Raw genomic sequence first — 13,112 nt, 5'->3', positions numbered from 1 at the left:
GCTGGGCAGGACCTGACTCGGGGCTGTGGTGGCCCTGCCAACTGAGGGCTGGGCAGGGCACTCGGGGAGGTGGTCCAGGCAGCTGTGACACAGCCTGCTTGCTCCAGCAGAGCCACCAACCTCTGCTCCACCTCACCCCCAGTGCCCTCAGGGCAGAGAGGAACGGTTCTCCAAGGGGCAGCATCAAGCTAGAAGGTCACTACAAACAGTTCACTTTTCTAGGCATTTACTAAGTCCTGTGCAAAATATTGCACGGGTCACATCACCCCTCCATCTCCTTCACAACAGCCCACAGCTGGGCACCGCCAGTTACTCCTGAGAAGTGGAGGCATGGACAGGTTAACCCTTACACAGAAGGATCCCAGGGAAGGCTCCCCCAGCCCCAAAGCAACCTAATGAGGCCTTTGGTCTGCAAGGAAGAAGTGCAGTGCAGCCTCCAGAAGGCGTGGGGGGGCACAGAGATCCCAGGTCCTGGGGGTCAGTGCCGCTCCTGCCCTAGACCTTCCCCCGCAAAGTGTCCACCCTGCACCCACAGCCTGTGTTAGTTGCACGTCAGAGGCAGTAAGTCACTTTGCCTGTCCCGGGCCCTAGAGGGGCTTGCCCTGGTGGGGCGGGAACGCCGGGTGAGCCAGGCAGGCGGCCGGCACAGGCAGCGAGCCGGGAGGGGGAGAGGTGGGGGAGCTACGGAGCCCAGGGCGCTGACCGGCACGTTGCCTGCAGCTGCGGGTGAACCAGGACGAGCCCCCCGACGAGGCCTGGCGGCCCGTGGCCCCCGAGGCCCAGGATGGGGGGACGGAGGTCCCGGGCAGCAAGGAGCAGATGCGGACCAACGTGATCAGGGAGATCCTCAGCACGGAGCGCGACTACATCAAGCACCTGCGCGACATCTGCGAGGTGAGGGGCGCGGTGGCCGGGCCAGGGGGGCGCGGCGGCCCTCGGAGACCTGACCCCCGCCGCCCCCAGGGCTACATCCGGCAGTGCCGCCGGCGCGCGGACATGTTCAGCGAGGAGCAGCTGCGCACCATCTTCGGCAACATCGAGGACATCTACCGCTGCCAGAAGGCCTTCGCGCGGGCGCTGGAGCGCAGGTTCAACCGCGAGCGGCCGCACCTCAGCGAGCTGGGCGCCTGCTTCCTGGAGCACGTGAGCGCCCCCCCCCCCCCCCCCCGCCGGGCCTCCAGGGCCGTCCCCAGCCCCCACCCCCAGCCTTGGCCGGGGGCTCCCCAAGACCCAGGCCCCGCCCCGCAGCTTCCCCCTGCCCAGACCTCCCTGCCGGCTCTCTCTAGCTCTCTCTAAATAATTTTTTTAAAGATTAATTTTTTACAAGAGCTGGGGTGCAGGCAGGAGGTGTGGGAGGTGAGAGGATTCAGCAGAGACAGAGTGGGGAGCAGAACAGGCAGACTGACTGAAACACACTGCTGAGGGGAGCAGCGGCGGCAGGAGAGGTCTGCTGTCTAACGTGGGCTTCTCCCTGGCGGGGCATCTTCAGAGCGCTGCCAGCTTCACAGTGCTGAGACGTCACCCCTTGCACCACCAGGGACCTCTGCCCGCGCCTTTTGGAGGCAAAAGCCCAGTAACCTGCTCTGAACCCACACGTTCCCAGGCCTCCCCTGTTCAGCTGCCCTCACCCATCACCCCCTCACTACAAAAGTGTCTCTGCTTCTACCTGCCCAGCGTGGGAGACCAGGCTCCCCGATCAGAGGGGCGCAGGTCTGAAAGGATTTGCTTAGGGCAGAGTAGAAGCTCAGGGCTTCCTGGGGTCTCTCACACAGTGAGCAAACCTTCCGGCTGTGGACCTGACAGGGCGTACTTGTGCTCTGGTGCCAGTGCAGTGGCCTGGGCTGGCCTAGATGGACACCTGGCCTTGCCTGAGGGAGAAGGCCTGTGTTTCCACTGCGCTCCTGTCGCCCTCACGGGGGCTGGAGCAGAGGATACCAAGTCCCTTCTCTGAAGGACAACAGGGTGTTGGGAAGCCACCACATCTCTTCCGGGGCAGGAGAGTAAGAAGGGGGCCTTGGCCTGGGCACCTGAGGGAGCAGGTGGTGGATCTGGACACGGCGTGGGTGTAGGATGCGGGTCCAGGTGTGCAGCGCACGGTAGGAGCATCACAGCAACCCAGCAGCGAGCTGCTCTCCCCGCCTGACCACCCAAGTCCACGAAGCCTGAGCTTGCTGAGGGGCCGCCTGCTCTCTCAGCGTGTCCGAGGAGACAGAGGATAAAAATAGGAGGCACCACGAGCCTCAAGGCCGATACACAGTGTGGACACATCTGTGTCACGTCGTGTTGACTAAAGCGAGAGAGGCTTTCATCCTGCAGGTGTAAACTTTGTGAGGAAAAAATAAGGCTCTGGGCTGAGAATGAAGACCCAAAATGTGCAGCCACAGACCCTGGCATCTTTGGTCTGTCTCTTGTCCCTTCCTCTTTCTTGTCTGTGCCTTGATAGCCCTTCCTTACTAGCGGCATAGGCTTCATCCCCCAGGCTGACACGCTAGCCGCAGAGGGCCCTGCTGAGGAAAGGGGGCGGGGTGGGGCCCTTTCCAGGGCCTTTCATGTCCCTGGGTGTGATAGAGGGTAGAGGGTCCCTCCCCAACCTGCACCCCAGTTGCCAGGGGAGCCAGAGACAGCTGTCCTAACCTCCAGCTGTGCCCCCAGCAAGCAGACTTCCAGATCTACTCGGAGTACTGCAACAACCACCCCAATGCCTGCCTGGAGCTCTCTCGGCTCACTAAGCTCAGCAACTACGTGTACTTCTTCGAGGCCTGCCGGCTGCTGCAAAAGATGATCGACATCTCCCTGCATGGCTTCCTGCTGACACCAGTGCAGAAGATCTGCAAGTACCCGCTGCAGCTGGCTGAGCTGCTCAAGTACACGCCCCCCCAGCACAGGTGAGGGGTGTGGAGGGGAGGCGTCCCCCGGGGTGTGAGCACTGGACACCACTGCAGACACGGGGTGATGCAGCACAGCGCTCAGAGCTGTCACTGCACTGAGGGAAGAGCAGAGAACAGGAGGGAGTGGGGAGGGGCAGGATAGGAAGTTCCGCTTTGTGCCCACATGGATGGATAAAAGGTGGAGGCTGGCCAAGAGGTGGAGCAATGGCCCCAGATGGGAGCAGCTCCGCAGGGTGCGCTGGGGCCCAGCCGGCCGTCTACTCTCTATGGCAACCCGCTCTCATCTCTATTCTGCCCCAGGGATTTCAAGGATGTGGAAGCTGCCTTACATGCCATGAAAAACGTGGCCCAGCTCATCAACGAACGGAAACGGAGACTAGAAAACATCGACAAAATTGCTCAGTGGCAAAGCTCCGTAGAGGACTGGGAGGTGAGGGCCTGATGTCCCCAAAAATATGGTGGGGCTGGGCCACTTGATTTAAAACCATCCATCCCCCTGGAAGTTCCAGGAGGGGGCTGAGTCATGCTCCTGGTAACTGGAGAATGGGAGCTGGAGGTAGGGAAGTCAGGCCTTCCTCGGCCCCAGCTCTGGGCATAGAGCTGCCTTCCAGAGTGACCAGCCTGGCCCCCTGCTCCTCAGAGGGCAAGGCCAGGAGAGGTACTGCCCCTTGCAAATTGCAGCCAGCCACGCTGGTGGGAGGAGCTGTTTCCCTGCCCTGGGGCCAGGCCAAGTCGCCCAGTTTTAGTCACTACTCCCAATAGAAGGCCCAGCCTGCCACAGCAGACCAAACATGGCTGGCTCCCGGCCAGGGCTCCTGGTTCGTTTTTCTGGCTTGCACATTCCCCTCCCTCTATGTGCCAGTCTTGCCTTCTAAGGCAGCGCGGAGGCCTGAAGTAAAGATGACATCCCACCCTTCTGAGGCATTCCCGCCCCACAGGGAGCGAATGTCACACAAATGCAGCTTCCTGGGCGTCGCCTGAGGAAGAAGGAATTAGAATCCCTGGGATGGGTTTTGTCCTTCATTTTCTGGCCGTTGGGGCTAAGGACCCCTAGAGAGTCACCCCAGACAGAAAGAGTGCCAGCAGGACCCCTCAAGAGTCACCCCAGACAGAAGGAGTGCCCACAGGACCCCTCGAGAGTCACCCCAGACAGAAGGAGTGCCCGCAGGACCCCTCGAGAGTCACCCCAGACAGAAGGAGTGCCCGCAGTGCCTGGCTGGGGCTTGTGCTTTCCAGGAACAGGAAGGGGCAGGACTTGGTCCGAAGTCTAATGATAGACTTCAGGCACTAAACACACTTAACTGGGAAGAAAACCTCCTAAGACCCCCTAAAAGGCAGGCCGTGGAGGTGACATGACCTCAGGTCTAGTCTACTGTCCAGGGGAGCACTATACAATTGAAATAGCACGGAAGGGACGCAGGGAATGTTCTGGCAGCAGCCATCTTGAAAAAGAAACAGTTGAAACAAAAATAACATTTTAACAATGTCTCCAAAATACCATTTCAACATAAACTATCAAAGTGAAATATTTCATAGTTTCATGCAAGTCTCCCAAATCAGTGTGTGACTCACTTCAGCGGGGACTGGCCACACTTATGGTGCTTGGCCTTTGGCTGCTACAGACCATTATGCAGAGACCACAGCTCCCAGGTCACACCACCCTTTGATAACCCCTTCCCAGGGCGCCCAGTTCTTCCTTCCACTCCCAGAAGAGCCCTTCCCTGTGACCCGATGCTCTCGGGGGTGTGGCCGGTGGGGATGCAGCAGGCGGGGCCGGTGGGGACACCTGCCCCCCTCCCCCAGGCAGACATGGAGCTCAGCAGAGATGGGTGGGCTTCTGGACCATAGTCCGGTGCTCTCAGCTCTTGCTTCTGTTTGGGGTCCCCCAGGGGGAGGACCTCCTGGTCCGAAGCTCCGAGCTTATCTACGCAGGGGAGCTAACTCGTGTCACGCAGCCGCAGGCCAAGAGCCAGCAGAGGATGTTCTTCCTGTTTGATCACCAGCTCATCTTCTGTAAGAAGGTACCCAGTTGGAGTTGCTCTGCCTCACCTCAGGCAGCTCAGAGCAGGGTAGAGGTGTAAAGCAGGGGTGGGGTGGTGGCCTGGAACCGCCCATCCCTCTCTGCCTCCCTCCCTCTCCCGCCCCTCCCCACCACAAGCGGCTACTCTCTCCCAGGCCCCTTCCCTGGTCAGGTTTGCAATGAGCCTCGCAGCCTCGGGCCACATGCTGCTGCCTGACCAGGTTGGTTGCTGCTCAGAACACCCTATTCCCTGGCCCAGCTCCTGCTGCTTCTAACGCCAGCCCCTCCCTGCAAACCTCAGCCCCCCTCCCTAGCCCTGGGGGCCTCTGCCCCAGCTGCCTCCTGGCCTCCTCTTTGCTGCCAGCTTCTCCATTGCAGCCCACGTGACCCTCTTGACTGGTACTTAGGGGCCTTCTCTGCACTGTGGGCCCGCCCACTCTCTGCTTCCAGGGCTGCCTCCCGATCCACGGCCCCCAGCACCTGCTCCCTGAAAAAGGCTCTTCCATAGGGGCTGCAGCAGTCACTGCTGCGCCGGAAGGCTCGGCCCCTGGGGGCGCGCCCGCTGCTGGGAGGCGGGTGTGCAGCCCTTAGCAATGGGCGACGGGGGAGGGAGGGGCTGGGCTTGGACAGGACGGGGACTCACGGGAAGCCTCCTGCAGGACCTTCTCCGCCGAGACATGCTGTACTATAAGGGCCGGGTGGACATGGACGGCCTGGAGGTGGTCGACCTGGAGGATGGGAAGGACAGAGACCTGCACGTGAGCGTCAAGAACGCCTTCCGGCTGCTCTGCAGCCCCAGCGGGGAGAGCCACCTGCTGTGTGCCAGGAAGCCTGAGCAGAAGCAGCGCTGGCTGAAGGCCTTGGCCAGGGAGCGGGAGCAGGTGCGGCTGGACAAGGAGACAGGTGAGACCCTGCTCGGCCTTCCTCACCCCACAGGCAAGGTCAGCACAGCCTTGAGCGGTCTCACAGCCCGTTGCACTCCCCACCTGCCCACTGTGTCAGCCCCAGGGCATGGGTCTGCCAGCTGGTGGGCAACACCGGAGAAGGTGGGCACTGGCCTCCAGAGCACCTCCTAGTGAGCAGGGCGTCTCCTCACGGCGCCCCTCCTGTCCACGGATCCCTGGGCGTCACTGTTGATGTGACCGGCCCAGCTGTGTCTGGGGAAGAGCTGCTACCGCCATGCAGAGAAAGAACATTAGGCCTGGGTCAGCTACGGGGATGGAGTTGGGGTGAGAGATGGGGTGGGGCAGTAGATATGTGGAAGATGCCAGAGGTATCCAAAGCAGCTCCCCTGTCGAGGTATCCAAAGCAGCTCCCCTGTCGAGGGACTCGAGCACCGGGTCGGCACAGGGTGCGCAAGACAGCCCAGGGTGGGAAGCGAGGCCGGAAGGAGCAGGCAAGCCACATGCTCAGAGGAAACGCCTCTCCCACCCCCCCCACCCCACCCCACCCTCAGGCTTCTCCATCACGGAGCTGCAGAGGAAGCAGGCCATGCTGAACGCCAACAAGCAGCAGGCCACTGGGAAGCCCAAAGGTGAGTGGATGGCAGGCCCACCTACACCACGGCGCCAGCCCTAGTGTGAGCTGCCTCTGACCCCCAAAGCCAAGCCACCTAGCTGGCATCTGGGTCCTCAGAGCTGCCCCCTGCCCTTTGCAGGCGTTTGTCCTCAAAGGTCGGTGATAAGGAGCCATCAGTATGCAGTCGGCGTTCTCGCCTCAAACCCTCAGACTCCCCAGAGTGGGCCACCAGTGACAGTCCCCCGGGGCCAGACTGCTCTCTGGCAACAGCCTTGCCACCTGGCAAGGAGCCAACATCCTCATTCCAGACACCTTCAAGCCTTTCAGGGCCTGTGCCACAGAGGATCGCCAGGGCCCCTGCCCTTCCAGGCCCCTGGTCATCCCCATTGCATCCCCCAGTGTGGTCAGCCCCAGGGGCGCAAGTGCCCTCCCATGGAGGGCTGAGGCCAAGCCTTAGGGTCATGGCCCTCAGCCATGACCTTACTCTTTCCTTCCTAGCCCTCGGCCGGCCCTACTACCTGACACGCCAGAGGCACCTGGCACTGCCCACCAGCCTGCCCCAGAAACAGGTCTTGGTGCTGGCAGAGCCCAAGCGGAAGCCGTCCACCTTCTGGCACAGCATCAGCCGGCTGGCGCCCTTCCGCAAGTGAGCTGTACCGCAGCCGCCAGCACCATGTGGACCTGCGCCTGCCACTGGGAGGGCCTCCAGCTTTTTCTCCCCAAGGCCCCCCACAGCCAGCCCTCCTTTGCTATTTCGCAAACTGGGAGTGAGCAGGGTGAGGGCAAAGCTCAGTGCCACCAACACATGCCAGTTCTGTGCCCCTGCTCTTGGTTTCCGCCCCACTCCCAGTGCACTGATGACCCTGGCTGGAGAGGAAGGGCCCTTCAGCATGGAAGGCTCCTACATCACAGACTCTTGGGGCCTCCTGCCGGCTAGCGTGTGAGAAGACCGGCCACTCTGGACCCTCTTCTTGGGACATCTGGTCACCCCACCTTCTGTTCTCTGCGGAAGGCCCGAGAGCCTGCCTGCCTTCACCACTCCCAACACTGGGCTGTGGGGCCCTCTGCTCCTTGCAGGGCCCCGGCCAGGCGGTGACAGAGCAGCATGCGTCCCTGGAGGGTTAGGAAAGCACTTCATCGCACCAATGCTGGGCCTGGAGCCTGCCCAAGCTGACCCCCCACCCACCGGACACCCTGCACCCTCTTTACTCATGTATTTCTAGTGAAAAGAAAAACACTAGTCAGCGACACTTGTCAGGGTTTGTGACCAGTCCACCTGTAGCTGTGGGTGACTCCTGAATCTGGTATGGGTTTTGTTTGCATTTTGTTGTTTTCCTAAACATTGGAGCATTGTTATTAGTGACACAGAAAGATTGCCTTACCCTGAGTGAGCGTGAGAAGCCATAAGGACTGAATTCTGTGGCTCAGCCTCGAGGGTTGCCCACCACCCAGAGGCTGGCAGACCCTGGGTTAAAGGGGTGCCCACATCCTGCTAGGAAAGGTACCGTGAGGATGGCCCGGCTGTGGGTGCAGTGTCGCGCGAACCCTCTGGTCCTCGGGAATTCAGCGCATGTACAGTCCGTCACTCTCGCACCAAGCCTCCAAGCCGGAAACCACATTTAATTTCATAAAGAAACTTGTGAAAAAAGAATCTGGCTGAGCCTGTTTTTTTTTTGTCGTCGTCTTCAGCGTTTTCTCCTCAGCTTGCTTATCTTTTCTGCGCAGTAGACCCAGGCCTCTCCTCAAATAGGAGCAGCCCCACCGCACCCCCTCCCCAGGCCAGGCCCTCAGCGCTCTGGTGGAGGGGCTTGGGGCTTCCAAGGCCTGGAAGGAGGGCCTGGTTCCCCTGCCTTCCAAGCGTGGGTACAGCTGCCGCCCCCGCGGGCTTGGAAGCCAGCTCCTTCCCTAAGGGCTTCCCGCTGCCCGGCTAGCTCACTGCCAAGGCCACCGGGGCTGAGCACAAGGGCTCTGCCTGAACCCCCTGGATTTCCCTAACTTGAGAAGAGCTACCATATCTCCAGCCAGGCCAGACCACGTGTAGATAAAACCTACAGGAAAAATCATGAAAACCACAATCTGCAACACAAGTCAATCTTTATTGAAAACTGCAGTATTAATACATAACAATTCTTGTTACAATAAACGTGCTTTTAAGAATTTTAAATCTGAGCTGATCTATTCATCAGATTGCATAAAAAATTAAAACAGTATGAATTTACACGTAATGGAACTGGCTCAGGATGGATGTTCCATTCTTTTATACTGATTGACATGGTAAGTTCAATGCAAAGGTGAGGGGTGCCTGTAACACTGGAAGACAATTTTGACTCAAGCTTAAAAAAAGTACCAAGAGACAGGTCTAAAAAAAACCAATATTTAAAAAATCATTAAAAGAAAATAAAGTAACCTTATTTCCTGGTCAGCCACACAACCCATGTGGGCCTCTGGGCTTCTCCTGGGGCTGCCACAGCAACCCTACCGGGCTGCCAGCTCAGATCCAGCCCAACTAATCTACGGATCACTGGGCCCAGGGAGACCGGTGGCTGAGCCCACAGGAGGAAGGGGTTCCAGCAGAGTTCAGCGTCCTCCAGCACACAGTCAAGGGGAACCCTCCTCAAGCTTACCATGGGCTCCCTACACAGACACCTGCCTCTCCTGCGTCCTTGTCCCCCATGACTTGGCTTTAGTCCTGGGGCCTCAAGGTGACCCCACAGGTTTTGTTTTTCAAATGAAGAGCCCAAAGAGCCCAATTCTCTAAAACAGTAAGACCAACGCTGCAACGTTCTCACAAACAAGACAACTCCCTCCTCCACATGTCTTCTGCAGTCTAGCCAGAAATTCGCTACTCCTTCAGGAAGTGCCCGTTGAATAATGAACAGCTCAGGGCAAACACACAAACATCTGAGATGTGCAAGAGAGGTGAGCTAAGCAGCCTGCCCACCCACAGCCAACCACACTCCTCTTTAGAGAACACCCACCCCCAAAAAAGCACTAAAGAGAGGAACCAGAACTTGCCTCCCACTTCGGGCCACACAACCTCAAACCTGCATTTGTGCCCACTGGAAGGTCAGCGAGGCATCCTGTCCTAAGCAATGGCAGTGACTGGGATGTCCAGCCGTTAACTGCCTGACGATGTGGCCCAACTGGAAACACTTGTTTCCAAGTATGTACAGAGGAGAGGTGGAGTCTAGGCCACAATACTGGCTCCTCTGGTACATGCCATCCTTTCACCACCGCTGCAGGCGCTCACAGATACCACGTGGGGACAATGCTGCCAAATACTAATGCAACCAAAGTGCCTTAGATTTCCTCTCACTGAAGAGTGGAGCCACCAGATGAACAAGCAGCATCTATCTGCCCAGCTGAAGAAGGGCAGGGCACGCACCAAACAGGGGCCCAACCCAGGAACTCTCACTCCTATAAATACATTTGCATAGCACTCAAGGAACAGTAGAGAAAAGCAAGTGGCGGACCTAAAACTAAACCAACAAGCATGTACCGGAAACAGGTCACACAAGAGACAGAAATGTCTGGAAGTGCCCTGTGCCTGTTAACACAAATGGCCCCGATGCTGACCTCACTGCTCAGAGGCTGCAAGCTCACGGCGTGGACACTGCTCCTCGATGACACCCAGTCACTGCCAGACCCAAGCAGAATCCCAGAGAGAAAACTAGACCTCCAAACTAAACAAGAGGTTGCAGCACAAAATTTTGTGATTCCATGATGACGTCCATGTTTACAAGAATTAGGTCCCTGCTTGCCTGTCTCAACTTTTGAAAGAACCATAATTCAGCTGAAAGACTGAAATTAGGAATGACACACAGAACAAAAGTTTCTCTGAGTGCTCCACTATTGTGCTTGGGATAGTAAATTATGCAACTTTGTAACAGAAGTTCTACTCCTTAATTTTAGTGGAACTAAATGTTGCTCAAATTACAACCTATGATAGTTTCGTTACTATTCTTATGTCCAGATTCTAACTGCCAGACAAGATCTTACCTTTCATATTTGATAGCTTATGCCCCAAGTTTCAAAGCTGCAGAGATACCCACATCTGTAATGTGAAAGTATTGATAAGTCTCCCAACTCAGATTCACAAAAGGTAAAAAAGAGTCAGAAAAAAATTATAGGGAGAAAAGTGTTTATGAAGTTGATGTAAATGGGGGGGGGCGGGAGGGAGGGAGGGAGGGATGAGGGTGCAACCCACCCTTCCTTCTCTTGAAAACATCCTTTAAAGTCAGTGCCCGTGGAGACACTCACCCAGGGTGTGCGAAACTGAAGAACCATCCCATGTAACTTCCTATACCTTCCTCCTGAATTCCAATGACCCCACCCGCTTCACCCGGTCTCCTACGTGTGCACACGTGTCTTTTCCCATGCTGTTGTTCAGGGCTTTTATTTTAAGCACATATTAAACCTGTATTTTCTCCTATTCTATTATCACTAAAATGGGCAACTAACTTCTCTGTAGTTCAGCCCCTGGGATCCTTAGAACCTACTCGTATTACAGATCATCCACAACACAGAAGGAAATGCCAACAGAGCTGAAGACGTGGACACAAACTGTGTACCTGGGACAAATGGCTGCTCACACATGCACGCTCTCTCTCTCACACAGACACAGCCGCGCGCACACATGGATTAAGTGCTCATGAAGCAATTTAAAGTACTTACCAGTAAACACACTATGCTAATGGGCATTAGGAATAAGGAAATCTTCTGTTTACAATGATCCATGCAAAAAATATCCCTAAATTTCTTGTAAAAGAAAATGTGAAAATGAAAATTATGAAGAATAGTTACTGTATAAAATAGGTTACCAAAGGCTCAGGGGTCAGGTGCCCCACTCACTAATCGGGGCTGAATGCCAAACCAGCGCCACAGTCCTGAGCTAGCTGCCAGAGACAGAAGAGCAGATTCCCCCCACCCCCACCCCCCAACCAAAGCCCACACTTGAAACAAAGATGGGGAGGAACAGGGGCACACCCATCCTGCCTGACAGATGCTGAAAGAGAAGAAAACCCTCACTTCCCCCACCCCCTCTGAGAACAGGTAACACAATTCCATCGATACAAGTTGGGCACATTTAAGCTAAAGATTCCTCTTAATTTCTTATGTACAAAATTCAGATTTTAAACACAAAATCCTTTTCATAATAAATTCTGGCAGGCAAATGCATTCTCTACTGCCCAGCTCCTTGCCATCCATGCTTGCTTGGTACTGAGTACCCTCAGCTGCCAGAAGAGACGGCAGAAGAGGTCCACCGACAACAGGCATCAGCCCTTCCCTCAGCTGCCCACACCATCTCCAAGACCTTCAGACAGGCTCACAGGACAAACCCATCCCATGGACAGGGCCAGTCAACTGCACTGCCTCTCTCGGAGAAATGACTAATTCAAATAAAATTTTGTTCCCTTGTAATAGTCCTTAAATATACAACTTTCTTCACAACACACAGCTGAAACTGGCCCTTGTTTGTGGGGAAAAACCAGAAACGCCTCCATGTTTTCAGCTGACTCAAACACTTCTCAGGAAAAAAGAAAAGGAATGACTTTCTAAGCTAAATAAGAGAGAGGCCAACACTTCTCCAAGAATGGTTGCTTCTCTTTCATGTATCTTCCATCCCAGGAAAATAATTTAGCTCTACAGAGGACGTCTTCCATATACAGAAAACATCACCTCTACCTGTAAGAGATTTGTAACAAAAATTTAAGTAACAGAGAAAATTGCTTTGCTGATACATAAACCACCTCTCACCCCGAAATGTACTGGCCACACAACTCCAATCTCTCGTGATCCTCTGTGAGTATGTCCACATGACAGCGACCCCGCAAGTCGAAGTGGGAAGGAAGGGATGCCCGGCCGCACGCCAGCAGCTGCAGCCTACCTCCACTCCAGCCCCGGAGCCCCCTCCAGTCAGTGCAGAAGGAACAGATGGCAGAAAACAAAAAGTCCGTGGCTCCAACTGGCAACCCAAATCAACCCCAAAGGGTTGAAGGATCATCTAAGAGATTTCAGATGCTCTATGAAGAAATTCACGTTAACACTTATAACTTTAAGACTTTGCATACATTGCAACAGTGCATTAGTGATACAAATTGTAAAATACTTTTCCATTCCTTTGGGTTTTGCATATGATGGTTTTGCATCAGTCACTGCAGGTAGATTGAGCAAGCTTTGTTTTTTGTGTTTGTTTTTTTAAACATGCATTCAACTAGATATGATTCAGAATAGATTAATACTCCCTTTTTAATCATTATAGTTAGCTAAAAAATTGCCAGGCAACCCACAAAACAGGATTTGCTTTAAGACCAACCCACAGAGTTAGTTGGAGACTAATGGCGCTGGGACCTGCTGGGCCGGGCGTAGTAGTGTTTAGCTAAGTGTTGAGAGCATTAAGAAGAAAGTCCTGGTTGGAGGCGCGAGGCCTGCAGCACCAGCTGTGTAACCTCCGTGATGTGACCGCACAGCTCCATCCTCAAACCTAGGGAGAAGACAGACAGAACGCAGTTACACAGGGCTCCTCTGCTACACGATCCCTAGAGGAGGTGTTCCCAGCCAGGAGGCAACCACAAGAACCAGGAAGGAAGGAGAGGAAGGGCCACCGTGCTGGTTCCGCAGATGTCACCTCTTTCTGCAGGTGGGGCGATGAAACCCCGTCCACAGAAGGAACCAAATGTTGAGTG

General features: G+C 55.7%; 2 protein-coding genes across 6 annotated transcripts in view; one reads left to right on the top strand and one right to left on the bottom strand.

The window, feature by feature from the left end:
- Positions 1–7,126, top strand: part of ARHGEF4 (Rho guanine nucleotide exchange factor 4) — a 74,807-nt gene extending 67,681 nt beyond the window's left edge. For all 3 annotated transcript variants that reach the window (XM_037523165.2, XM_037523161.2, XM_037523162.2), the window contains 8 exons: positions 721–894; positions 964–1,143; positions 2,653–2,885; positions 3,189–3,318; positions 4,778–4,909; positions 5,568–5,811; positions 6,365–6,442; positions 6,925–7,126. In XM_037523165.2, the coding sequence (XP_037379062.1) occupies positions 721–894; positions 964–1,143; positions 2,653–2,885; positions 3,189–3,318; positions 4,778–4,909; positions 5,568–5,811; positions 6,365–6,442; positions 6,925–7,076 (1,323 nt within the window). In that variant the 3' untranslated portion in view covers positions 7,077–7,126. The remainder of the gene's footprint in view (positions 1–720; positions 895–963; positions 1,144–2,652; positions 2,886–3,188; positions 3,319–4,777; positions 4,910–5,567; positions 5,812–6,364; positions 6,443–6,924) is intronic.
- Positions 7,127–8,486: 1,360 nt separating this feature from the next.
- The window catches only part of FAM168B (family with sequence similarity 168 member B), a 33,253-nt gene continuing 28,627 nt past the window's right edge, over positions 8,487–13,112 (bottom strand). For all 3 annotated transcript variants that reach the window (XM_037523167.2, XM_037523166.2, XM_054699614.1), the window contains exon 7: positions 8,487–12,910. The gene's annotated coding sequence lies outside the window, so the exon portion shown is untranslated. The remainder of the gene's footprint in view (positions 12,911–13,112) is intronic.

Source organism: Talpa occidentalis, unplaced genomic scaffold, assembly GCF_014898055.3.
Source record: "Talpa occidentalis isolate TD23 unplaced genomic scaffold, MPIMG_talOcc4v2.1 talOcc4.3, whole genome shotgun sequence".
NCBI lineage: Eukaryota > Metazoa > Chordata > Mammalia > Eulipotyphla > Talpidae > Talpa > Talpa occidentalis.
The sequence above is the reverse complement of the archived record's forward strand: the minus strand, read 5'-3'. Positions and strand labels throughout refer to the sequence as shown.